Raw genomic sequence first — 27385 nt, forward strand, 5'->3', positions numbered from 1 at the left:
TCGATTCATTGCAACCTCCGCCTCGGGTTCAAGCAATTCTCCTGCCTCACCTCCTGAGTAGCTGGGATTACATGCACCCGCTACCACACCCGGCTAATTTTTGTACTTTTAGTAGAGACGGGGTTTCACCATGTTTGGACATGCTGGTCTCCAACTCCTGACCTCAGGTGATCCACTCGCCTCAGCCTCCCAAAGTGCTGAGATTATAGGCTTGAGCCACCGCGCCCGGCCGTTAGCGTGTTATCTTGTCTAAGCATCAGTTTCCTCATCTGCAACACCAGGCTTATTAAGACCTATCTGTACACTGTTGCGGTGATGAAGTGAGATGTTCATGCACCCTTAAATGTGGGTTGATATTTTGATTGCAGTATACTGTAAAGTCACTGCATTCGGCTATCTCCGGTACTACACATTTACGCAGACTGATTTCCATAACCAAAACACAAGCACAAAGCTCATGTCCCCGACCCACGTTCTGGGGCTCTTAGAACATATGGGAACCAACGCCAGTGCTTTCAAAGAGCTGCGGTAGGGGGCAGAATCGGGAACCGGATGTTCTAAGCCTGTCGTACGAGCGCGACGTAAAGCGGATCTGCTTTATGGCACCCTGCTTTCGCCGTAAAGCACCATCAGGGAGCCCACGTGCTTGTGTTGACTGGACAGCTTCCTGGTGAAAAACGCGACTCTTCCAAGTGGGCAAACTTGACGTTGTCGCTATGGGCAAACGCAGGAGCCGGAGCCAGAGCCAGCTACTCAACACCCTAACTAAAAAGCAAAAGAAACATCTTCGAGATTTCGGCGAGGAGCATCCCTTCTATGACAGGTCTGAAGGGGCGTGACAGGGTTCCCCAGTCGTCAGGGTCGTATCCTCGGGTTTGGTCCTCTGGCCTCCCGGATAGTGCTGCTCCGGCCTTTTCCCACGCTTCCCTGGCTCCCGCCGTGCTCGGCCGGGGAGATTCTGGCGCCATCCCGCCGGGAGATGGAGTGCTTCACGGGCCTTTTTGTTGAGCCCGTAATTTCATGGTAAGAGACATGCCCTTTGTGTGGGGGCGGATTTTTTTGTTGTTGTTGTTGTTTGTTTTTTAAGACAGTGTTTAGCTTTGTCGCCCAGGCTGGCGTGCAGTGGCGCGATCTCAGCTCACATGCGATCTCAGCTCACTGCAACCTCCGTCTCCCAGGCTTAAGCGATTCTCCTGCCTCAGCTTCCCGTGTAGCTGGGATTCCAGGCGCCCGCCACCACACCCGATCAATTTTTTGTATTTTTAGTACAGATGGGGTTTCACCATGTTGGCCAGGGTGGTCTCGAACTATTGACCTCAGGTCATCTGCCCACCTCGGCCTCCCAAAGTGCTGGGATTACAGGCATGAACCACCGCGCTTGGCCTGTTTTTATAATTATTTTTAACTTACATAAAATGATTGTACGTATTTGTGGGATACAGTGTGATATTTTGATACCAATACATGTACCCAATGTGTAATGATCAAATTTGGGTGATTAGCATATTCGTCATCTCAAACATCATTTCTTTGCATTGGGAACATTGAAAATCTGCTCTTCTAGCCATTTGAAAATATACAATAAATTGTTATAGTCACATTATATGTTTTCTGTGTTTTAAAAGAATTTGTTGGGACATCATTGATCTGTGCAATTACAATAAGGAAATAAATGTATTAGTAGTTGTGGTTTCTCTAGAAATGTCTAGGTGCAGTTATGATTTCAGTGCTCATCCCACTACTTTGGGCTGCTTTATTATCAGTTAGGGATACTCTTTTTTTTTTTGAGACAGGGTCTCACTTCGTTGCCTAGGCTGGAATCCAGTGCTGCAATCCTGGCTCACTGCAGCCACCACCTCCTGGGCTCAAGCAATCCTCCTGCCTCAGCCTTCCCAGTAGCTGAGACTACAGGTGCACAGCATAACACCTGGCTAATTTTTCTTATTTTTTGTAGAGATGAGGTCTCAGTATGTTACCCAAGTTGGTCTCAAACTCCTGGGCTCAAGTGATTCTCCCACCTTGGCCTCCTAAAGTGCTGGGATTCCAGATATGAGCCACCGCTCCCAGCTTAGAGGGACATTCTAATTAAGAAATTTGCTAGAAAAAGATGAACCCCGAGATCTTTTATGTAGCCAAGTTGTATCCTTCTTTTGGATGAGAGCCATGTATAACTCTAGTGTTTGTTATGTGGCCTCATTAAACTTTTCATTTGTCAGTTATTAACCATACTCTTGCAAGCCCTGCCCAAGTGCATGTGTAATTTTTGCATGACTATATCTAAAATGTATTTATGATGTTATATTCTGCCTTTTTCATTTAATGTCTCATTTGACCTTTTCCTAATTTCTACATACTGGTAGTTAGAGTGTAACATTGCCTGTTTCTTTTTAGGGTTTCCAGAAAGGAAGCAAAACCACAGATTTGTCAACTGGTAATGCTTTTATACCTTCTTCTTAATAGTTGGTTTTGGGTTGTTGCCACTAAGATTATATCTAATAATAAAGCTTGATTACATTTCTGTTCCTTTTGATTTCAGATGCAAGCTATTATTTTGGCAATATTACTTAATTTTAAATGAAGATGTCTATAAAAATGCCATTGTGATGTCTAATACAGAAGCTACAGTTTGAAATTGTCCCAGGAGACTAGCCTATTAGGCCCTGTTACAGAGGCTTACCAGAGGGCTCTTAGTGAATCCTAAGAGGGAATATCTTTTTTGGTTAGCATAAAGGAATCACAAATACAGTGCAAAATGAACAAAGGGCCTATCGTATTAAAACAAACTAAAAAAGAAGAAAAACCTGTTTTCTTTTGTTGTTTTGTAATTGTCCTGTTCTGTTAAACCTGTGGCCTGATGCCTGGGACATAAATCTCATAACCGGAAGTTTTATGTTTTAAAAGTGGGCAGTAGCAGTTTGGAGAATATGAAGAGCTTCTAGAATCATAGCTAGATTAGCAATTTTAAGTAAATTTGAATTTGGGCTTCATTGAATAGATGTTGGCTTGATGATAGTTTTAGGGTAACAATGAGAACAATATAGTTTTTGTTCTTAAAATTCTCCTTTTCTTTTTAGTCAGAGAGTTCAGATTCTTCAGATTCTGAAAGTGAATCAGAGAGTGAGCCAGAACAAGTTTCTGGCTACCACAAACTACTTGCTACATTAAAAAATGTTTCTGAGGAAGAAGAGGAGGATGAAGAGGAGGAAGAGGAAGAAGACAGTATTGTAGATGATGCAGAAATGAATGATGAAGGTGGTGGTAGCGATGTCAGTGTGGAAGAAGAGATGGCTGCAGAGTCTACTGAAAGTCCAAAGAGTAAGTGTCTTTAGTATAGGCTCATCATCTTTGCCAGAACTATAGACAGTTCACCTCATGGGCATGGTACCTTGTATACTGTGTGAGTTGGATGAAAGGATGTGAATCCAAACCAGGGATTTAACCTTGTTGGGTTTGATTATATCTTTGAGAATCTGATGGAAACACAGAACCTTCTTAGCACAGCTATGCAGAAATAACATTTTTGCTTGTCATTTCAGGGACTACTCCAGTACTAGTGAAAGACCTCCTAATACAGAGGAAGGAGAACACAGTTCTCTCTTTGTGACTGTCTAAATTTATTGAAGAGGTTACTGTTCTTCCCTTAGGGAGACCAAGTTTGATGAAAGATAGACATAAAAACATATAAAAATTTTCAAACAGTAGATTTGAGATTGCATGGAACAGCTAGATGTAAGGTGTTGAAGAGACACAGAGTGGTTGAACACTGCCAGCGTAAACTAGGGAAGGCTTCAGGGACTCTGTCTCCCTCAGACTTCAAGGTGACTTTTTTCTTCAACTTCAAAATCACCTTCAATGAGGTATCATTTACATACAGTAAAATGTATCCAATTTAAATATACAGTCTGATGGGTTTTGACAAAGGTATATATCCAAATCAAGATACAGAACATTTCCATTACCTCCAGAAATTTTTCTTGTCCTTTTGCAGTCAGTTCCCCACCCTTGGCATCAGGCAGCCTTCTGTCACTGTAGACATCACTGTAGATTAGTTTTGCCTGTTCTAGAAATTCATATAAATTGAATCATACAGTATGACTACTTTTGTGTCTAGCTATTTTTGCTTCCCATGTTTTTCTAATTTATCTGTGTTGTGCATGTATTAGTTGCTTATTACTTTTAGTTCCTGGAATGCATTCCATTGTCTGAATATATCTGGGTGACTTTTTACATCTCATTATTTTAATGCCTATTTTTCTTACAGCCTTATTTTTTTCTATACCTTCTGGTGTTATGTATCGTTCCAGGTATTTTAACTGATCGGTTTTACTGAGATAAAAATTCATTGACTTACACTTAGGAATTTGTTTTGTTTGTTTCTATTTTTCTTTGCTTTTTTAGATTTTTAAAATTGAAAATATTTTTTATCGTTATAAAAATAATATATATTTACTGTAAACATTTAAGACGGTAGTATAGTTACCCGCTATCCCTGCTACCCAGAGATAAACACCTTTAGCATTGTATATAACCTTTCTATATTTTTATGATTATATATATGAGTACATATGCATATTTATGTGTATTTGTATAATGGCCTTATACATTTCTGTAACTTCCTATATCTGCAACTGTGGATTCACATTAGCTTCTTAATTACATAGTATTCCATTGTAAAAATATGATTGTACCCCATTGATAGACCTTTTTTCCCCCAGTTATTTCTTATCATAATCAGCACTGCTTTGAACATCCTTTCATGTACATCTTAGTGCACTGTGTCTAGTTATTATTTTAGAATAAGTTCCTAGAACTAGAACTGGGTATATTAATCAGAATTCTCCTGAGAAACAGAACCAATAGGATATGTGTGTATATGAGAGAGAGATCTGGCTCACGCCTATAATCCCAGCACTTTGGGAGGGTGAGGCAGGCAGATCAATTGAGCTTAGGAGTTCGAGACCAGCCTGGCCAACACGGCAAAACCCCATCTCTACAGAAAAATACAAAAATTAGCCAGGAATGGTGGTGCAGGCCTGTAGTTCCATCTACTTGGGAGGCTGAGGTGGGACGATCACTTGAGCCCAGGAGTTGGAGGTTGCAGTGAGCCAAGATGATGCCACTGCACTCCAGCCCGGGTGACAGAGCCAGACCCTGTCTCAATATATAAATAAAAAATAAAATGCTCATCCAAAAACATCCTTGCAGAAACATCCAAAATAATGTTTGGCCAGAGATCTGGGCACTGTGTCCCAGCCAAATTGAGACATAAAACCCACCATCCCACGTCATGCATTGATGATTAGGCTTAATTTTGAAATAGATGTTTTCTACCTGAATTTACCTAAATGTAAATAGTATCAGTGAACATTATTGTTGGTATAGCCTAAGGAAATAAATTTTGTCAACAGAAGTATAATTTGTGAGTAAATAATTTGATAAAATGTTTCTCAAAACTGCAGATGTACCTTTATCTGCTGACCCTGAGGGAAAAGAAGATGGGGAAGGGCCACCGGGCACATCACAAGCATCCCCCGAAGAGTTCACAGACGCAAAACATGAGTCACTGTTCAGCCTGGAAACCAATTTTCTGGAAGAGGAAAGTGGAGACAACTCTTCTTTGAAAGCATCTCAAGGTCATAGCGCAGTGTGTGTTACTTGAATTCACCAGGTGCTTAGTGTGGAATTTGTGAACTAATACACATTGAATCTATTATTGGAACAAACAGCAATAAAAACAGTTTGGTGGCTATATCTAGAGCTGGGAAAGATACTTCTAAAAGGTATTTTGTGTTTTTCAAGGGTTACTTAGTGTTTAGGGGTTGGAGGGGATGTTTAGGAGAACAAACAACTTAAGAATGGTGGTAGGGAAGGTCAGCTTCCCAGGCCTCACATTTTCATTATTGGGGTCGGGGAAGATTTCTGATTTTCTCCCCAAGCAGGGAAAGAGAAAGAAAAAGAGGAAAAATACTTCCTCTACCCCTCACTTGCTGTTCTGTTTTGCAGCAGTAATTTTTCAGATTTGCAAGACCCTGGGGTGGCTAATCTGAGTGGTCTTTTATTACAGGGAGACCCTCAAAAGCCAAAAAGCCCTACCCTGCCTCCCACAGACTCTTGACCACTCCTGTGACCAAATGGCAGTCATGTGGACAAGACGTGCCTATGGCAGGCTTTGATGGGTTCCTGCTGTCTCAAGTCCAGTTTCTTAGCCAGTGTCTAGGTGGGCAAGTCAGGTTGGTCTCGTTCTGCATCCTGATTGCCTTCATTGATCTCATTGCCATTCTTCAACCCAGCTTTACCTTTAATGAAACAGAAATTTTAATCCTTATTTGACTCATTTAGTTCTGTTGGTTATTTTGCAGGAGAAGTGACAGGTAGAATTTGGAGATTTTAATACAAACTCCCTTCTGAACGATTAAAACTTAGAAACTTTGGAGGAAACATTAGGAAGCTTGACTGTCCCATAATTTCTGTCGTTGTTTTGCCCGTACAGATATATTAGCATCTAGAATTCTTATGTCCTGTTGTTCACTCTTAGATATTTCATACAAGATGCTTTTCGTTTGAAATTTTACTGTTTGGATGCTTGAATGGGTCATTTAACTTTGTTCTGTTTCTTGTGAGTGGGACTGGGAGAGAAGGTTGGGTGGCTAGCTCAGAATACTAAAGATTACTTGGAGTGCAGATGCTATCATGTGGATCATTTGTTCAATTCTGTGGAGTATTGATCATTTCTATGTGTCCCAATGCAAGATCAGTCAGACATGGAACCTGTTCTTTAGAGACCTTGCAGTCTGCCAGATAAGACATGTATATATATATATATGTGTTGGAATGGGTGGGCTGGGCAGGGTGGGAGACTAGAGAAAGTGATGACTCTGTAGGGAACAAGGGGAGCCAACGTTGTGACTAACACAGTAAGCCTGGGAAGTATTTATTGTGATTCAGTGGGTAACATTAAATTGATAACATTTGGATATGCAAAAATGAAGGAGAGGCTGGAATTTTTAGTTGAAGGAAGGAAAAGCACGGAGGCAGAAGAATTTGAGGGCCATATAGTCCAGAAATGACACTGAAGATGCAGGTCGGAGGTATATCCTAAAGTGCTCTGAATTTCGGGCTGAGAAGTTTCTTCAAAGGTTTTCAAGCTGGGAAGTAATATAATTAGAGAAATGTTTTGGAAGATGAACCTTTCAGAAATGTTTAAGCTCTGGACTTGGCTAGAGGATGGGGAAAGTCAATGGAGAAAAGGACGAGTTAACACAATGAAGATCAACATGTCTTTCACAGGGGAAGACCAGAAAACCCCTCTATAGTTGCATAGGGTGCTGACATTTTTTATTTTTGAATTAGATCCATTTCTTCAACATGTGAACAAAGAACTGAAAGAAAAAGAAATTCAGGCCGTTGCCACAAATCCCAAAACCACCCACGAGCTTAAAGTAAGTGTTGCTTGGTCATCCTGGTCAGAAATAGAGAAAACTCTAAATAAAACAGTGGTCTTGGGTTTTAGTAGCCTCCCAGAATGTATGATATACACCTGTGGTAGATGACTTGCTAGGGAAGCAGGGCATAGGAAGGCTAGAAGAGCCTAGTGGGGCACAGGTGTAGCCAGAAAAAACACCAAGAAGCTGGAGTGTGGGTGCCAGATAATATAATGATGGGTAAGAGTGGATTTGGAGACCAACATCTTCAAGGAGCTGTCACATTTTGACCAAAGGCAAGTTAATGTGCTTTTTTGCTATTCACTATTCTAGTCTGCTAGAGGGGGATAATAATACCCATTTCAAAATAGAATAGTTTACCAATACATAGTGTTCAGCAAAACGGTGTTCATTAAAACAGTGGGTACTACTATTGTTCATTTGTTTGAAATTATTGGAGGTAGGTCCACAAATAAATTACCCAGATATTGGGCAGTTTTTACTTCTTTATTCCCACCACTGATACCATTCATTCATCAGAGTTGGTCATCCTTTTTTAATTGAAATTTTTATTGAGGAAATAATTATAGATGTACATGCCATTGTAAGAAATCATATAAAGACATCTTGTACCCTTGGCCCAGTTTTCCTCAATGGTGAAATCTTGTAGAACTGTAGTATAATGTCACAGCCAGGAAACTGACATTGATACAATCTACCGGTCTTACTCAGATCTGGTTTTACTCCTGTTCAACTGCGTATGCCTGTGCCTGTATTTAGTTACATACAATTTTATCACGCGTAGGTTCCTGTATCTGCCCCTGCCATCAAGATGCAGAACATTTCCCGCAAAATATGGATCCTTGCTGCCCTTTTATAACCATATCTACCTCCCTCTGCACCCCACCCCACCCCGATTTCTAACCCCTGGTAACCACTAATCTGGTCTCCATTTCTATAATTTTGTCATTTAAAAAATGTTAAATGACTCATACAGCATGTAACCTTTTGAGATTGTTTTTTTTTTTCACTCAGCATAATTCCCTGGAGATTCATCCAAGTTATTTCAGCTGTCAGTAATTTATTTCTTTTTATTGCTGAGATTGTCCTATTTTTAGATCAGCAATTTAGCTATAATGCAAAAATTCTTAAACTTGTATCCCACAAAATAGAAAATACTATTCCTTAGGATTTAAACAAAATGGACAGATTTCTTGTCATAGAACTTGTCAACACCTTTAGTGTCTAATGTACATTGTGAATCTCCCTCAGAGGAATTAAGTTTTGTGATGTTTATCAAGGGTATTTGACCATGGAACCCCTTTGTTTCTAGAATGAATGTTGACTCTTCCCAGAATATATTCCACAGAACAGTGTGGGACAACTGATAGGGTGAAGAGCTCAGATTTGAAGTCAGAAACCTTGGGGTCTAGCCCTCAGCTCCTTTTCTTCTGTGTAAACTTTGTCTGTATCATACAACCTCTGTATAAACCTCAGCGTTTCCTAAACTATAACGTGAGCATCATGGTAACTACCTTGCAGGGCTGTTGTGAGGATTAAATGAGATGATCTATAAATCATGAAAAAATTTGCTAAATATAGTACTACGTGAATGTAATTTACTGTTATTCATTTCTAATTTGCCCCTTGATCTGTTTCTCCCCTAGTGGCCTATCCTGGGCCAGCTTGTCTTTTCCTCTAAGTTTCAGAAGTTGGAAACATTTAAACCCCCAAAGGATATTGACTTAAAGTCACTTCATCTCCAGAAGCCTCTAGAATCCACCTGGACCAAGACCAATAGCCAGTTCCTATCTGGTCCCCAAAAATCAAGCAGCCCATTCACCCCCCTCCAGAAAGAACTCTTCTTAATTATGAATTCTTACCGGGACCTGTTCTACCCAGAAAGCACTGCCCTGAAGAACGGGGAAGAGATCCGCCATGTGTATTGCCTGCATGTGATAAATCACGTCCTCAAAGCCAATGCCCAGGTGCTTGGCAACAATAGCAGACGCCGAGGCCAGAAGTTTGGAGTGGGTGATGATGATGACTTTAGAGACCAAGGGTTAACAAGGCCCAAGGTGAGTGCAGCAGGAAGGCTTTGCTCTCAAGAAGGAGGCTGCAAGGCACTGCCATAGAGCTGCCTAACACTTAGCAGGAACTTGGGTGTTTTAATAATTGGCATAATGGATGAGCCCAAATGTGAGCATAGTAAGTAGGCCAGGTAGTGTCAGAGCAGCACTGCAGCAGTTCAGTGGGCTGTTTCTGACAGTGGATGTAGCTGGAAACTTGTGAGAAGGAGGCACTTCATGACACTTTCCTTAAAGACAAACCCAGAGTATATAAATAAAACTCCATTATAAATCTCTTCTTTGTGGGTGTCAGAGCTGGATGGGACCTTAATGAGCCTTTTGTCCAATCCCTCCATATTACAGGTGTGGACAGCCCCAAATCTGTAGAAGTTCGTAGAGGGCCTTGCTAAAGAGAACCAGGGAAAGAGTAGCAGAGATGAGACAAGAACCATGGATTCTCTTCACTAAGCCACATACATACGTCAACCTTTGAAAACAAAAATTTATATTTGCCACTGTAAAGTTTTTGCTGCTTAAAGTGATGAGTTTGTATTCTTAAGTCTAAGCTCTAGTGGATTTGAGGCCTTAACAGGAAATGGTTTTCAATTATGTCTACATTATTCATGATGTTATAGAACCAGGACTTGTCCCCCTGCCCTGAACTGCATCTGTCTGTATTGAAGAGCCTCATCTTTTTATAATTTTCTCATTGAGTTTAATAGAATCCTAGAATTTTGATACTAATGTCGCTTTTAGAGATGCTTTAGTCAAACTCCCTTGTTTAATAGCGGGGGAAACCAAAGCCCTGATGCTTACTTAGTGTCACCGCTAGAACAATAACCCAGTCCTCTTAAATCTTTGTCCACCATTTCTGTACTGTATCAAGCTGAGTCCACTCCACTCCTTGGGGCTTGAACATCAGGGTTATAAGGTTATTTGTTTCCTTTTAGAATTACGTAGAAGAATAAGAGGCAGATTATCTATGAAGCATATTATAATTTAGTGAATTATGTGGTTTAACTGGGGTTATGCCCATTTTGTTGTTTACAGTAGGAAATTAGAAATTAATCATTTATTAAGCATCTTCAGTTTTTATTCTCAACAGTAACTTTAAATATCTTTGAATATGCTTAGAAAGCTGAGTCCTATTTTTCCCATTAATTGTGGTCATTTTTTTTTTTTAGAAATGCTTTATTGTCATTTCTGAAAGACTGTACTAGAGAATGCACTAAAAATGTAATGATGTGTTAATCCTTTTTCTTACCTGCTTTATTTCTTCTCTACTTGTTCCATTTATTTATTTGGCATGTATTTACTCACTGTGTCTTAAGGATAAAAACATTGCACTAAATGCTGTGGGAGACACAGAAATGGAGTAACACTTCTTTCCCTCAAAGAGCTCATGTGTTTATGTCCTTGAGTTTTTACTAGTAGACGTATATGTTAGAGGCATTGGCTTATTGTAAAAGGTATTTCCAAATTCTGCTTGAGAAATGTCTCAAGCAGAGACACTTGGATTCACCGGTCTAAAGTCCGCAGGTCATGGTGCTGGGGTTATGAAACGTACTCAGTTTCTGGTGTTGAGCCAGGCCCTGTGCAAAGGGGGTAACATAAGTATGTTTCCTGGCTGGGAGCCACTGCTCTACATGGAGCTTTTTAGCTCCACTTCCTCAGCAGGTTCTCCTCAAGATCTGGTTCCTTCCTCTTGCCCCCACTAAGGCTGCTGTTGCTTTCTGCACAGGTACTGATAGTGGTGCCATTCCGGGAAGCTGCTTTGCGGGTGGTGCAGCTCTTCATCAGCCTCCTCGAGGGTGACAGCAAGAAGAAAATCATTGTGAGCAACAAAAAGAGGTTTCAGGGAGAATATGGATCAGATCCCGAGGAGAGACCACCCAACTTGAAGAGGCCTGAGGATTATGAAGCCGTGTTTGTGGGCAATATTGATGACCACTTCAGGATTGGTAATTCTTCCTTATCAACTTTGAGACCTAAAGTGTGAAGGTCTACATAGCTGGAGACCAGAAGCTGGAATTAGACATTTTCCCAGTGGATTACTCACTGCGCTTCTTAACAGAACCAGTGTGCCTTTGAGACATGTTGTTTGCCTTGGGAGAGTCTTTTCTTGGCTAAGGGGGTGGACATTAGGCCAGTGGAGTGGGGAGGATCTCTGAGGCCACATATGAAAGGCACATGTACATAAATAACAGGAAATTTATAACAAGTGTATAACAGAAGTGTGTAAGCACACCCATAGCTGGTAGCAGATAGATGCTACAAGGGGTGCTCTAGGATGTTGGAAGTGATGGGGCTGATGGGGTCATTCTGGGGAGGCTGAATAAACTGACTGTCTCTACATAAAGGTGGACTTTCTCCTGTCTGCTACATAGATGCCTACCCTGAATAATCTGCACACATGACTTCCACCCACATTTTCACATTTTTGCTTGTCTCTCATTCAGCTCCCATTGACTTTGGTTGGTTATACCTTTCTAGAGTACAGTTCTTGAGAAAATGTTCATTAGTCGCATATGCTCATTCACAAATACTTATTGAGTATCTACAGTGTGCCAGGCACTGTTAAGAAGCTGGGAATATACAAATAAATATAGAAATAAAAGTTATAGTTCCCACTGCTAAGGAAATCCAGCCTACAACAGGGAGTAGGCAGTGCAGGATACATGTGCAGTGGTTGTTCTCGGAGCATTTAAAGCAAATCCCTTACCCAAAATGGGGGCAGGGTGGTTAGGGAAGATGTCGTGGTGGAGGTGTCATCTGTACTAGGTGGAAACCTGTGCAGGATTTAGCCAGTTTCAAAGGGAGGTGACTGAGTGGAAGAAAACATTTCAGACAGGAAACTGCCTGTTGCAGAGGCCTCAGGGTGACTAAGCTTGGAATGACCTGTGATTCACACAGGCTTCAGTATAGTGGAATGTAAAGCATAGGAGATGAGAGCCCATATTTTGTTTGGAACATATATAGCTGTCTAGCAAGCAGTTGGTATATTGTTCTGGAGCTCAGGAAAAAGATAAGGGCTGGAAATACACATTTGTGTGAAGGTGACGTTAAGGCCATGATCAGTAAGTCAGTTTACCCAAAGCTTTATGCAGCAAGAGAGCAGAGCTGACAAGTGAATCCACCAGTTTGTGGAAGAAGAGTTCTTTGGATCTGGAAGGATAGACAAGGGCTAGGTCAGTGATAGAAGCAAAAGTGAGCGTTGAAGTCATGGAAACGATTAGCAAAGAAAAGAGCATTGCAAGGCAACTGCTTGTACATTCTCTGCCATTTGTACATTCCTCATAAGAAGCTCTCAAAAGTGTTCATCCTGTTGGTGACTGAGGACTGTGAGGACCTTATCAAGAGTCATTTCTCTGGAGTCCTGAGGAATCAGAGGCCAGATTGCAGTGGAGTGAGAAGTGAAGGAGAGATTTGAAAGTAGAGACAATTCTCTGGAGCAGTTTGATAGTGATGGAAAGGAAGAGAAGGTAGAAGCTAGAAGGGACTATAGATGCAAGGGAAAGATTTCTTTCGTTCTTATGTTTTAATAATTAAAGCAGTTGAGCACAGTTACATGCTAAGAGGAACATAAGAGATGTGGAAGCAGTAGAAGTGGTGGACTGCTTTGAGAGGGTGGAAGGTAATGGCTTGGTAGTGACTAATGAATTGGTGTGTACTTGGCTGTTTTGTGTAGGAGTGGCAATACTTCAGAGAAGCATCCGACTCTATGCCCCGTTTTACTCCTCGGATATCCTCATTGCTTCCCCCCTGGGTTTGAGGACCATCATTGGTGGAGAAGGAGAGAAGAAGAGAGATTTTGACTTTCTGTCTTCTATTGAGCTTCTCATCATTGATCAAGCTGACATTTACCTGATGCAGAACTGGGAGCATGTCCTGGTAATGCTGGCCATTCACATTCAGTGGAACAGTATTCATATTTAGAGGGATAAGACACCCAGTGGTTTAAGTCCTAAAGAATTATTTAAGTCCAGATTAGAACTCTGTTTGGAAGCAAGGACACACTCCACATTTTCTAATTTGAAAAAGCCTTTTGTCCCCTTTTCTACCCACAGATTTTCCATAATTAAACTATCTAGAGTTTATAATTCCTGTCAGTTATTTTCAAATCTCCAGAAAAGATTTCTTTCCCTTAAAATTTCTTTCTGCTAACTTTAGGCTGGGTGGATGGGTGGATGGGATGGGTTGATGGATGGATAGGTCCTCATCAGGAACATCTTTACCTAACATAATCCCACATGTGGTTTTTTCTTACGCTCTTTTGTTTGGTCTTTAGTGAAGATGGGAAAACCCTGCTCAAGACTTTTGAAGGTGGGATCTTGTTTTGTAGAGAAATATAGGATGTCTTTATTTCCCGATGTAATTTGTACAGTAATTTTTTTCTCCTTCTCCACACACTCTGCAGTGTTATCAGTTTTAGGATTGAAAAACTGCTTTGGAACTATCCTTATTGAGGAACTATAGGTTTATTTTTCTAAGGCATATGGGAACTCACCCCTTCTACAACCCCATGTCTTGAAGCTTGCAGGAAGTTTGGGACAAATGAAGGGTAGAACTTACTTCTAAAGTAGGAAATAAATTTATTGTACTCATTACCCTTCAATATATATTACAAGGTGAAAATATAATTAAAATGGAAAAGGCGTTTTGGCATAGTTGAGTTATATTCTTCGATTTGAGGAAAAGGCAGGTATGATGACACTGCGACTATTCCTAATGTTTTGAGAACCAGGTCATTGAGGGACAGCAACTCTTTTTTCCATGTCATTTCCCTTCTTGTCCAAGCCTGGGACTTAGGGACCCATAGAGAGACCAGTGTGGCATTTCAGAGGTTCATTTTAAAGGAACATTCCTGTAGGTACCATTTTGATCTTTCGTTAAAATTCCAGGAGATAGCCAGTTTTAGCTTATCTCCTCATTGGGCGTGTTTGGCTGACCATGGGCAAGTCACTCACCCATGTGAGCCTCAGTTTTCTTGTTATAATTTAGGAGATGATATTACATGCTCCATGGGCTTAACTGAGTTGATAGACTTGGAAAATGTTTGGCAGTGTCCAACATGTAAATGCTCAATCAACACTAATGGTATTATTATTTCCACGCAAAGCATTTGATGAATCACATGAACCTGCTACCCCTGGACTCACATGGGGTTGACTTTTCTCGAGTGAGGATGTGGAGCCTCAATAATTGGTCCAAGTACTATCGCCAGACACTGCTATTTGGGGCCCTTCAGGATGCCCAGATCAACTCAGTGTTCAACAAGTACTGTGTCAACATGCAAGGCCAGGTGGGTTCTTACCTTGTTTCCTCAGTGTCTTCGTGAGCACTGTTTGTTGTTTGGGTCCTGAAGTAGAAGGAGGGGATAGCATCTGGTCAAGAAGGGGATGGCTGTCTACCTAACGCTCTCACTGACTACTGGCAGGTGGCCGTGAGGAATGTCCCAATGACAGGCTCTATCAGTCATGTCCTGGTGCAGCTCCCACATGTCTTCCAGAGGATGGAAGCTGAAAACCTAGCTTCAGTGATTGATGCCAGGTAACCCACTGCTCCCAGCAGGCCCCTGGGGACCACATAGAGAGATTTGACTTGGGTGTACAAACCTAGAATTGGATTCCATTTTGCTTTTATTGATTACTGTTTACCAAATCAGATGAGATAATTTAATTTAATTCTATCATTTGTCAGAGGAGGAAACTGAAGCCCAGAGAGAAATAGTGACTTGGCCTAGGTCTCCTAACTAGTTAGTAGCGGGGTTATTGCTGTAAATCAGGACTCTTTCACTCTTGACGGTGCCATTTTAAAATTATACAGCTTTATGCTACAAGGTGTCTCATGTCAGCAAGTTAATTGTAAGCCCCTCAGGGAAAGAACTATTTTTCTAATTGTATAGAAAATTTCCCCCTTTTTCTTCATTGTGTTTAGCTAGGGGACCCCAAGGAAGCTTAGTCAGGCTTAGTATATGGTAGATGTTCAGTGATTATTTGTTGACTGAGTGACTGACTACTAACTGAATAGTGTGGTGTGTACTTCCTAGAATAATTCTCTGGGATATAATGGTATTACATCTGTTTTTTACAGTGAATAGTGTTGACACTTACTTTTTTAGTGTGCTTATCAAGTTTTATCCTTACATAATCTGTTTGAGAGGAGGGAAATCATATTGGCCTCTGGGGAGGTAATCTTTTAACACGAGATTGTGATTTGCCCAGGGTCACACAGTTAAGAGACACCATAAGCTTAGCTCTAGACATTAACTTTGCCCTTTGCCATTCCAAATCAGGTTTAACTTCTTTGTGAACAAGATTTTGCCGCAGTATCATGATGCAGTCATGTCTCACACGCTCATCTATATCCCCTCCTACTTTGACTTCGTGCGTCTTCGAAATTACTTCAAGAAGGAGGAACTGAATTTTACTCACATCTGCGAGTACACGCAGAAGTCCGGTGTCTCCAGGGCCAGACACTTCTTCCTTCAAGGAGAGAAACAGTTTCTACTTTTCACAGAGCGCTTCCATTTCTACAAAAGGTAAAGTGGTGCCAGGGTTCAAGCCTCCTCTCTGCAGGGGACGTGCAGGACAAATCGTGGCCTGCTCTGAATGCATGGCAGGCTTCGTGGTGTTATGAGATCATCCCTCACTCTCCCACTCTTACAAAGTAGCCAGAGAGTTTTTGGTCTGGACAGACTCTTCTTGGTTGGTTAGTTGGTTTTTTCCCAAAATGGGCATTGCTGAAGAAGGACGTAGAAACCAAAGCATACCCTGTGTATAACCCTGGAGTGAAGCTGTGGTTGTACACTGCAGGAAGGACATTACAGGACAGCTCAGATGAATACAAGGAAGGGGAGGGACCTTACCTGTATTCACTTGAGTTTTCCCTGTCTAGACTTTTTCCCTCTGTCTTCCCCTAATGCACAGACAAGCATTGAGGGCTGTGTTTTCTGGGGAGATGCAGGCTGAGTACAATGTCAGTTTCCAGACACTTGCAGTGCTCCGGAGGTTTGCACAGATACTCCCTACCAAGGAGAACTAGGACCATGAGCTCCTTGACATTTGCAGGAGGTGAAAGGGTAAGGGCTTCAAGTTGAATGTTGAAGGATTTCAGTGTTTGCTTAGCTTTCCTACTAGGTGACTTTGATAAAATAAGTTGATTGGCCTTTTTGTTATTTTTTTAAAAACTCAGGCCAGGTGCGGTGGCTCACGCCTATAATCCCAGCACTTTGGGAGGCTGAGGCAGGTGGATCACCTGTGGTCAGGAGTTCAAGACCATCCCAGCTAACGTGGTGAAACCCCATTTCTATTAAAAATGCAAAAAATTAGTTGAGCGTGGTGGCGTGTGCTTGTAATCCCAGCTACTTGGGAGGCTGAGGCAGGAGAATCGCTTGAACCCGGGAGACAGAGGTTGCAGTTAGCTGAGATGGTGCCATTGCACTCCTGCTTGGGCAAAAAGAGCGAAACTCCGTCTCAAAAAAAAAACCAAAAAAACAAAAAAATCCTCTAATTAGAGGGTTAGTAATACTGAGCCTTCTATTACTGTTTGGGATAGTCGTGGCCCTTTTGGCCTTAGCGCTCATGTATTTTATTGTTTTGCTGACTCTCTCTCTGTTGATAAATAGAAAAAGCTTTTTTATTTTACTTTTAGATTTTTATTTTCAATTTTCATGGGTACATAGTATGGAAGAGGCTTTTCTTAACCCTTGCCTGCAGAGATATGTAAATTACATTCTGTTACCTCATCCTGATTTCACAGTAATGTCCATTGGATTTAAATTCTGACTTTACTGTTTTATTAACTCACAATGGGTGCATTTTCTCAGAGAATCCCAAACGGATACACCAGAAATCTCCCAAGCTTTGGAGCACATTAGATGACGCACTTTGGCATCACATTATGTTTTAATTTATGTTAAAACGATTAGGATGGTGCTCCCCAAATAATGTTCGTGTTACCAGGATGGGGAGGGAGGAGTCCCAGCAGCTTGCCTAAGCATAGCAAAGCTGGCATGGCATGACCTCTTAGAGAGTTGAGGATTGATTAAATTTGTATTTCCCAGGCTCCATTCTTGGCTACCCAGAGAAGGCTGCTTGGCCAAAGAGTGTTAATGAATGCTTGCTTGTTGGCCTCATTATTTGCTCTGTTCCAGTAAGTTGTCGTTTCCATTCATGTTGGAAAGTGTCTGGGGGAGTTGCACTCATCAGGTCGTAAAAGCTCTTAGCTTTCTATCATCTTGACAAATGAAAGCAAGCCCTTTAAGTGAAGTGGATGGATTGGAAAACTTCCCAGTGTGATTGTCTATAGCAACTGTGAATTAAGCTGGGATGAGGACTGCTCTTAAATATCTCAGCAGCTTTTCAAGGACAGGGCATGGCGCCCTTTGTAAGCAGGACAGTCCCCTGTATTATACTGTCTGTTTATTTACCAAGCCGTGTCGCCCTCAAAGTCACGATAAGGACAAATCTCAGCATATGCCATTTGCTTTATGCCCTGGGCCAGGTTAATTGGTGTTTCTTTTGCAGAAGATGAATGGAAATAATGTGCTTTAGAGTTCTGCAACAGCTAATTATCTCAAGGTTTCCAACTATAGAATTTTTTGCTTGAGAGATCACCAAGGTGATGATGGGTGTTTTGGTGTGCAGTGCCTCTGTGATTTGTTTTTTTTTAATTTGACCTTGGAAAAAGTACGCTTTTTGGAGGGGGCCAGGTTGTGCGTTTGTTTGTTGTTTGTTTTTTTTAGACAGTCTCTGTTGTTCAGGCTGGAGCGCAGTGGCGTGATCTTGGCTCACTGCAGCCTCTGCCTCCTGGGTTCAAGCAATTCTTGTGACTCAGCCTCCCGAGTAGCTGGGATTACGGAAGTGCATCACCACGCCTGGCTGATTTTTGTATTTTTAGTAGACGAGGTTTCGCCATGTTGACCAGGCTGGTCTTGAACTCCTGGCCTCATGTGATCTGTCCACCTCAGCCTCCCAAAGTGTTGGGGTTATTGGCATGAGCCACCGTGCCCGGCCAGAAAATGTACATGTATTTTATATTGTAGTATCTGACTCTGTTTTTATATTCTCTATGACAGCTGGCTGGCAGTGTTAGGAAGATTCGAATTCATTTTTGAGTTAGCAAAAATTTTTTAACCTGGAGATTTGTTTTATTTGGGGAAGACTAAACTAGCAGAATCTTAGAATTAGATGAACATTTGGTCATGATAGCCCAACGATGGGTCACAGCTCTTTTCCAGTGTGTTATCAGTGGGTTTCCACGGTAGGGAGTATCTCAACCAGGAGGCAAGTCAGAAGCTGGAGGTGGGATTTGTGGAGTTTGGAAAGGCTGCTGGGAGTTTCTGAGTACTCCCTTCCCCTACATGAGAATCCCTGTTCTAGAAGTAGTAGACTTGGTCTTTGTGGACCGTAGGAAGGAGCCAGCCTTTCAAGTTCGTTGTGGTTGCCTCATTTGTCTTTAACAGTGGCTGGTGAAATAGACATCTGGAAGGTCCTGTCAGGGTGACTAGGCTGTGTTTGTAGGAGTAACTGAAGACAAAGCATATGTAAGGGAGGAGGAAGGCAGGGGAAGGGGTGCTCAGGCTATGGAGACTTGGCACTAACTGCCCCTTGGAAAAGGTCCTGGCCATGTTCTCTGTTGCCAGGAGATACTTAGTCTCTATTGTGGTTGCATTGGGACTGAGACAGATTTTCGTGTGTGTGTGTGTGTGTTTAATATAACTCTTAACAGTTTTATTATTTTGCTTTTCCTGATTGTGATGGTATTACACAGTTATTGTAGAGAACTTGGAAATTTTAGGCTAAAAATCTCACTGCCATGATATAAATACTCTTTTTGGTATTTTTTTCCATCTTTTTTGTATGAAAAATGTGTGTGTGCATGTATGCACCTGCACACATGCACACACAGGTGTTTTTTTTTAAAAAAATACTTAAATGGGGATCTTTTTTTCTTTTAGGGATTTTTTTTCCTTTGAGATGTTTTATGTGCTCACTGAAAAAAATTCAAAGATGTTAACACTTTGGCCTGTATATTTGTATATCGTGGATTTTTTGTGTATATTTTTAAGTTACTATATATAGCTCTACCACATCCTCTCTTCCCCCAGGTTTTTATTTGAAAAGATTTCATTGTGAAAGAAAATTGTTAAGAGATTAACAATAAACATCTGTTTATTTATAAACCCTTTTACCCCAGATTCCACCAGCTGTTCTCATTTTATCACATTTGCACATACCCATCTTCTCTCTATCCCCACTCACATCTCTTATTTTTTCTTCCTGAACCACTTGAAAGTAAAGTAGCGTGAGTCTTCAGTGACACTTTACCCCTAAATATTTTAGCATGTAGCTCCTAAAAAACATTCTTTTATCTAACCATACCACCATTATCATGCTACCTGATGTTACTACAACAATATCATTCGATATCTAGTCTATATTCAGATTTTCCTAATTGTCACTGAAATGACCATTATAGCCCTTTCCCCTCCGTCCAAAAAGGATTCATTAAGGATCATACATAGCATTTGGTTAACTTACTGCTTTTATTTCTTTAATCTAGTTTAGGGGGGACAATTTTGCTCCCTCAGGGACATTTGGCAATATCTGGAGACATTTTTGGTTATCACAACTGGAGGATTATTCTGGTGGTTCTAGTGGGTTGAGACCAGTGATGCTGCTAAACACCTTCGTTCACAGGACAGCCCCCAACAACAAAGAATTACCTGTCTCAAAATGTCAGCAGTGTTAACACTGAGAAGCCCTCATCCAGAATAACTCTTTTTACTTTTTCATCACATTGACATCTTTTTGAAGAGTCCAATCTGGTTTCCTGTAGTATGTCTCACAGTCTAGATTTACCTAATTGTTCCCTTATTATTTAGATCAGTGGTTCCCAAACTTTGCTGTACGTTAGAATAGAAGCTTTTAAAAATCCAAATGCCCAGGTTGCATCCCAGTACCAATTAAATCGCAGTGTCTGGGATGGGGACCAAACCTAAGTATTAATATAAACAAACAAACAAACAAAAAAACCAGCCAGATGATTTCAATGTGCAGCAGTTTGGGGATGACTGATTTAGAATAAATATCTTTTGATAAGAATTCTACTTAAGGAATATTACATACTTTCTACCTCATCTCATCAGGAGGCATGTAATGTCACTTTGTCTCATTCTTCGTGATGTCAAATCACTAAAATCACTTAGTCAGTGTGCATATGTAATTAAAAAGTAACGTGTGAGGTAAACATCACATTGTTTTTAATGGCTACATAGTATTACATTGGTTAGTTAAGCTAGCTTCCTTTTAGTGGCATATAGGGTTTTTTTTTTTTTTTTCTGTTTTCTGCTGTTGTATATAATAATATGCAAAACATCCATATGCATATATTTTGATGAACTACTTACCTAGTTATTTTCTTGGGATAGATTTTTAAAGGAAAACTTGTTAGCACAGAGGCTGTACACAGTTAAAAATGTGTCATGCATTGCCACTTACTTGCTGCTTCACATCTTTTCCATATCTTCTCCCGAATTCATAGACAAAGTAATTTATGCTCGATTGACCTATTTCTCCGAAACCCCATAGACTGAATTATTGCTACTGATGTGCTAGTCAAAATGATACCTCATTGTTTGGATGTCTTTTTCTTGCTTTTTTATGTCTTCTGTAACTTTCAATGGGAGGTAGAGGCTGAGGTAAACAATGCTTATGTCTGGCCACACCCCTTCCGTAGGCCACTGGTGTGGGTGCTATCAATCTAGTCAGGATTTGATTTTTATAGATACCTTCCCAACACCACAGACTTCAAATACCTCCAGCAAACAGTGGGCTTGGTGTAGGCTCTCGGGTGCTGGAGGGTTTTTCTCAGTGTCCTGATCGCTCAGCTGTCACTGAGGCCTCAACACTGAGTCCAGAGGAGGGTCTCACTCCACACTCGGACCCCTCCTCACAGGAGGCCTCTTGCTTGTTTCTCCTTGCAAGGCATCAAGTCAGGAGGAGGGGGTTCTCCTGGTCCAGCTCAATTTTTGGCTGCCCTTTTTATTCCACGCTTTGGGGGTGAGGCTTTCTTAGGGTTCCTGCCCCGCCACCTCCGTGGCAGCCAGACTCTACCTTTTATCTGTGAGAGATCTTTGTGGTGAAGTGTATACAGCTTCTTCCCCAGTCGTGGCAGAGCTCTGTTTGTATCAGTGCAGGAACTTGGGCTGAACAGGTTTCTTACCCCTTCCCCTAGAGCAGAATGCTTTTTACTTGTGTAGGGGGAAATGGAAGGGTAGGGGTTTACTGCACTTCCATTAAGGGCAGACAACTTTTGCTCCTACTCACCCGCCTCCCGCTGTGAAGTGGTTTGCCTTTCCCTGCTTGCAACTAGGAGTAGGGGACAGGGTGGTTCCTTTCCTCTTTCCCATCTGCTTCAGGTGTTTGCCATGGGTTTCACGATAATGGGCCTGGGAAGTAGGTGGGCTTTCATGTCCCTACCACCAGTGGCATCTCCCTTGGGTCTTCTGCTTTCTCCAGGGCTCCCAATGCAGGCCTCTGGAATGAGCTTTTGAGTGGATGTGAACTAAAGGAGCATCCAGAGATCCCTGGGGTTCTGGTCAGGCAAGCCTATTCTTGCCCTTTAAGAATTTGTTAAAAGTGTATCTATTTTCTTACTACCCACTTTTTTGGCAGAGGCCGTCTTTCTCTTGTGCTCCTCCTAAGGTGCAGTAGTTCCTGTATCCTGTTTTTCCTCAGAAGGGCTACTCTTTGGAACTTAGTTGATGGTGGGCTGAAGCTGGCTCGCACTGGCTCTTGAGACCTGGTTGCACATCTCTGTGTCAGCAGCGTGACATTGGTAGCTTGAAACTGACAAATCCTTCAAATTAGCACCCTCCCTTTCTCTCACTGAGGACCGATTATTAAACATACACCAGCTCACCACCTAATTCAGGTTACCTGATTGCCTCATGATGGTAGCTCTCTGGGGTCAAGAAAAGGAACATTTTTGTATAATAGATTATCTGACTTTTTCTTATTAGTGTAGGAGCAATATTCTCTTGAGTTTTATACATTCTAAGCAGAAGTAGAACTCAGTGTTGTTTTTATTTTGAGAACTAGTGAGGTAGAACAGTTTATTCAAGTTCGTTAGCCATTAGAATTCCTTCTTTACGGAAAGGATGTTGAAAAGTGAACCACATAATAGATCACAGTCATGGTTTGGGAAAGGAAGGTCTCCAGAGAGATCAGGATAAGCCGTGAGGGAGAAAGACAAGGAAAACTTATCTTCTGTGAAAGAAATAAAATCCCCAAGGGAGTCTAACGTCTTCAGTGTATGAGAGAAACTTAACAGGAAAAATCAGAAGCTTGTCAACATATAAAATCTTTTGTTATGGAATCCCACAGGGAACGGTTGACCTCAGCCTGACTGAACCATACTGTGAGTCAGTCCCTTGGGTATACACCACCCCCCACCACAGGGCAGCACTGTGCAGCCGGGAAAGAGGTGGCAGTGCATACGCTGTTGAAACTAATTGCTTTCTCAGGATGCCTAGTGGGTCCTTGCACAGGGTTTTGACATCTGCCATGGAGTTAACATGTCTCCAGAGTGGCAAGAAAAGACTTACAGGAGTGTATTTACAATTTGTACAGCTTATTTTATGTACTGGGTCTGACTGGTCTCCATTCTTTTTTGCCTGATTATAATAAGGCTAATGTTCCATGTTAAGTGCCTGCTTTTTAAGTTTTCTGTGACAGATTTTTAAATCCTGATCTATTCTTTCCCATGATACCTCAGCCTACCCAGAGTAGGATCAAGAAATGTGTATTTATTTTATCATTATCTTAAGCCAAATATTAGGACTTTGAATATGTTGTCATAAAAGTAAGTGCTGCCACCTCCGAATAACTTTTGTTCTCTTATTTGTCCCACTGTTTTTCTCCATTAGCAGGAAGCAACAAGCATGAACTATGCCTCTGTACAACTCCTAGGTAGTTTTTCTAGAACTTGTTTCTCAAGTTGACATAGCTCTCTCTTTCCAATTCTAACAGGTATACAATAAAAGGCATCAGGAACCTGATTTTCTATGAACTGCCGACATATCCACACTTTTACAGTGAAATCTGTAATATGCTGAGAGCCACCAACAGAGGAGAAGAGGCCACGTGGACCTGCACAATTCTCTACTCCAAGTATGATGCCCAGAGGTTAGCTGCCGTGGTTGGTGTGGAGCGGGCGGCACAGATGCTACAATCCAAGAAGAATGTCCACCTCTTCATTACTGGAGAAAAATGAAATTTTGTTGGACAGGAAGTGGTATTTGGCATGATACATAATGTTTGATTCTATGCCACTTGGACCCAATTCTGATTACTTACAGAAGAAGGATTGATACAAAGAAAGTGCATGAGGCAATGTCAGTATTATCTGACATTTCTTTCTTTTCAGGTTATGTGTCCCTGAAAAGTTAAAAGTAAACCAGATTTTGGTAAATCACATTTTTCAGAAGTGAAGAGGGGGCTAGAAGGACTCTGAGAAGTTGGTAGAAGAAAACTTCCACTTGTGAATATTTTTATGAGACATAAATTCTTTTATTACAATTTACCTCTAATTTATTACACTTAGTAAATTCTTCCAGATTTTTCTATGTGTTTGACACTTTCTTAAAGTAAGAATACACATCATTGCTTGTGAGAACTGGCTATGAGACATTGGAATACTTCCTGCTGCTACATGTCATCTTAATTTTGGATGGCATGGGTTTTGTAAAACTTATTTTCCCCCAGCCAAACTTTTTTGAAACCTTAAATAGTCTACCTTAATTCAGCCTAGAAGAGTACACTGATTCACTGATCTTTTTTTATATTCATAATAGTAAATGTTTTAGTTTTGTTCAAATATATGCTTAAAATCACATTATTTAAAAAGCATTATCTGCTCTGTCTCAAGAAGTAATTTTGTTAAAACTCCATGTTAAAATGTCCATCTTCAACAGTAGGATCTTCATAATAGCTGGTCATTTTTTGAGTCGTAAACAGATGCAAATAAAAAGAAAATTACACTTATAACAACATTTTTATTTTGAAACATTCTCAAACAGAAAAATTACAAGCACAGAACCTGAACCATTTGAGAGTAAGTTGCTAACCCAATGGGCCTATCACCTTTAAATACTTTAGTATATATTTCCTGTAAACAATTAAGGGTATTATTTGTGACTAGGAATGCCCCACCAATAAGGATAATGTGAACATTCCAAAATCCAAAAAAATTCGAAACACATCTGGTCCCAAGCATTTCAGATAAGAGATATTCAACTCATCCTAGTATGGACTTGTAGTTTCTTTTTTTTTTTTTTTTTTTTTGAGACAGAGTATCGCTCTGTCGCCCAGGCTGGAGTGCAGTGGCCGGATCTCAGCTCACTGCAAGCTCCACCTGCCAGGTTTATGCTATACTCCTGCCTCAGCCTCCCGAGTAGGTGGGACTACAGGCGCCCACCACCTCGCCCAGCTAGTTTTTTGTATTTTTTTAGTAGAGACGGGGTTTCACTGGGTTAGTCAGGATGGTCTCGATCTCCTGACCTCGTGATCCGCCCGTCTCAGCCTCCCAAAGTGCTGGGATTACAGGCTTGAGCCACCGCGCCCGGCCTTGTAGTTTCTTCTTTTATTCTTGGGTTACAGTTTGTTACATCATTATTTCTTTTTTTTTTTTTTTGAGACGGAGTCTCGCTCTGCCGCCCAGGCTGGAGTGCAGTGGCTGGATCTCAGCTCACTGCAAGCTCCACCTCCCGGGTTTAGGCCATTCTCCTGCCTCAGCCTCCCGAGTAGCTGGGACTACAGGCGTCCGCCACGTCGCCCAGCTAGTTTTTTGTATTTTTTAGTAGAGACAGGGTTTCACCGTGTTAACCAGGATGGTCTCGATCTCCTGACCTCGTGATCCGCCCGTCTCGGCCTCCCAGAGTGCTGGGATTACAGGCTTGAGCCACCGCGCCTGGCCACATCATTATTTCTTTAGACGCGTAACTGGTCTCAAAAATGGCCGGTGGGAGTACCTTCAAGTTAGCCCCTGTGTACTTTTGACATGTCCCCCACCTACTTGGGCACCGCTGTATTTTTTGACAATGAGACATCGCAGGTTTCTCTACTCCAGCCCTGCTTGCTTTCAGTAGGAAATTAGTTTAAAAGGTTAGATTGGAGTGCTTACTGTTGTGGTGCCACTCATCCCAGACTCAGTGGTCAGAACTTGGGAATTGTGTACACGTATGCACACACGTATGTACACATGTTATCTAAATTTGCCTCACATTAGTATCTAAATTTACTTTCATATCCATATATTGAAAACCGTGAAATCACACCAGTACCTCCAATTCTAGTCCAACAACACAGGGTTGCTTCTCATTTTCTTTCCATATTGATAACTCCTTTCTCAGACAGTGGCTCCCATTATCCTCAATGTAATAACCCATAATTGGTACAGACTTTTTATCCTTGGGCACATTTAAAACTGCTTATCAAAAAAAAAAGTAAAATCACTTTTGAAGTAGTATTTCTGCTAAATATTGAAATAGACATTTTTACTTGTTTTTTTCTTCAACATGGTAAATAAAACCATTTATTCCATATTTAGATGGTTTTCTAAATTTCAGAAAATGTAGTTGGTAGATAAAAGCCAACCAAACCCATGCTACAAATAACTTTATATCTGTAGGCGTGCCCTGTGGCTATTGGCATAATTGTGCTGCTGTTTATCATAGATCCTGTATATTGTGAGAAAAGAAATGAGTTTATTTACCTCGTTCAGAAATGTGAGACAAAGGGACTGGGATTACCTGGAGCTTTCTTTCTTTTTTTTTTTTTTTTTTGAGATCAAATCTCGCTCTGTTGCCCAGGCTGGAGTGCAGTGGCATGATCTAGGCTTACTGCAATCTGTGCCTCCTGAGTTCAAGTGATTCTCATGCCTCAGCCTCCCGAGTAGCTGGGACTATAGGCACATGCCACCATGCCCAGCTAATTTTGTGTATTTTTAGTAGAGATGGGTTTTCGCCGTGCTGGCCAGGCTAGTCTCAAACTCTTGACCTCAAGTGATCCCCCTGCCTCAGCCTCCCAAAGTGCTGGGGTTACAGGCCTGAGCCACCATGCCCGGCCGATTACCTGCATCTTTTTCTACTGCCCTATTCTTTTGCCTGTGAATTGTAGTTCTCATGGTTTCCATTATCACTATTCACAAGACTCACAAATCTCCAGCTTCTCTGGCTCTCCACTCACATATGAGCCTGGATTTCACATCCATGATGTAGCCCCACAAATAACCATTTTATTAAGCACCCCTAGTGATTTTCCTGCTGGCGTAGAGCCAAACCCAGCCAACTGCTTCTTGCCTGCAGAGAGCACTGAGGATTTCAAGTGTGAACAAAGTAGTGCTGCTTTGTTCCTGGCTCAGCACCTGGAAGGAAGGTAAGCCTCTGCAGTTGGCCCTGGCTCCTTAGTGCATTGTAAAGAGTGGAGACTCTGGAATGGTTTTATTAAAAGGATGCCTTAACATCTGGTCTCTCTCACACATAATAAGGGAGAGGAGAGGCTACTGAAATACAGATACATGAGCTGGAATTACACACTATCTTGATGTTAACAAGGCTCATTTGCAGGAAGCAAGTGCCTATATAGGGTCTGTGGAATATAGACAAAGGAGTGGTCCCAATCCTGGGAAGAGTGGAATTGAAAGGTAGGGAAAGGAACTTACCCAGAAAGTAACACTTTTAAATGTTTTTTCTTTCCCCATAGTTAAAACAACCAGCTTAGCACTTTTCTTTTTGAGAGAGAAAAAGCTTTGAATCCTGGATGCTTCTCACAGCTGGCTGCACCATGTGCAATGTTCAAAAAACAAGAACAAGCTAATCATAGAGAACCA

The 27385-nt window shown here is 41.4% G+C and overlaps 1 protein-coding gene across 2 annotated transcripts; it reads left to right on the forward strand.

The window, feature by feature from the left end:
• Nucleotides 1-613: 613 nt before the first annotated feature.
• On the forward strand, nucleotides 614-24539 carry UTP25 (UTP25 small subunit processor component). 2 transcript variants are annotated; one of them, XM_023198343.2, is made up of 12 exons: nucleotides 614-823; nucleotides 2392-2431; nucleotides 3075-3315; nucleotides 5460-5633; nucleotides 7351-7439; nucleotides 9089-9499; nucleotides 11232-11451; nucleotides 13179-13381; nucleotides 14610-14792; nucleotides 14928-15040; nucleotides 15786-16031; nucleotides 23527-24539. In XM_023198343.2, exons 1-12 carry the CDS (start codon nucleotides 717-719, stop codon nucleotides 23768-23770), a joined length of 2271 nt encoding a protein of 756 aa, XP_023054111.1. In that variant the 5' UTR covers nucleotides 614-716; the 3' UTR covers nucleotides 23771-24539. The 2 variants fall into 2 exon arrangements, with proteins under 2 accessions (XP_023054111.1, XP_023054112.1); XM_023198344.1 differs by lacking the exon at nucleotides 614-823 and adding an exon at nucleotides 836-1023.
• Nucleotides 24540-27385: the final 2846 nt, after the last annotated feature.

The sequence above is a fragment of the Piliocolobus tephrosceles genome, chromosome 1 (genome assembly GCF_002776525.5).
Source record: "Piliocolobus tephrosceles isolate RC106 chromosome 1, ASM277652v3, whole genome shotgun sequence".
Taxonomy (NCBI): Eukaryota; Metazoa; Chordata; class Mammalia; order Primates; family Cercopithecidae; genus Piliocolobus; species Piliocolobus tephrosceles.

What these genes read in the sequence shown, in the direction of transcription:
- UTP25 (XM_023198343.2), top strand. Translation starts at nt 717, where the DNA reads ATGGGCAAACGCAGGAGCCGGAGCCAGAGCCAGCTACTCAACACCCTA. An exon ending in AAACCACCCACGAGCTTAAA is followed by an intron (nt 7,440 to 9,088) that starts GTAAGTGTTGCT and finishes TTTCTCCCCTAG; the next exon opens with TGGCCTATCCTGGGCCAGCT. An exon ending in AGAACTGGGAGCATGTCCTG is followed by an intron (nt 13,382 to 14,609) that starts GTAATGCTGGCC and finishes TTCCACGCAAAG; the next exon opens with CATTTGATGAATCACATGAA.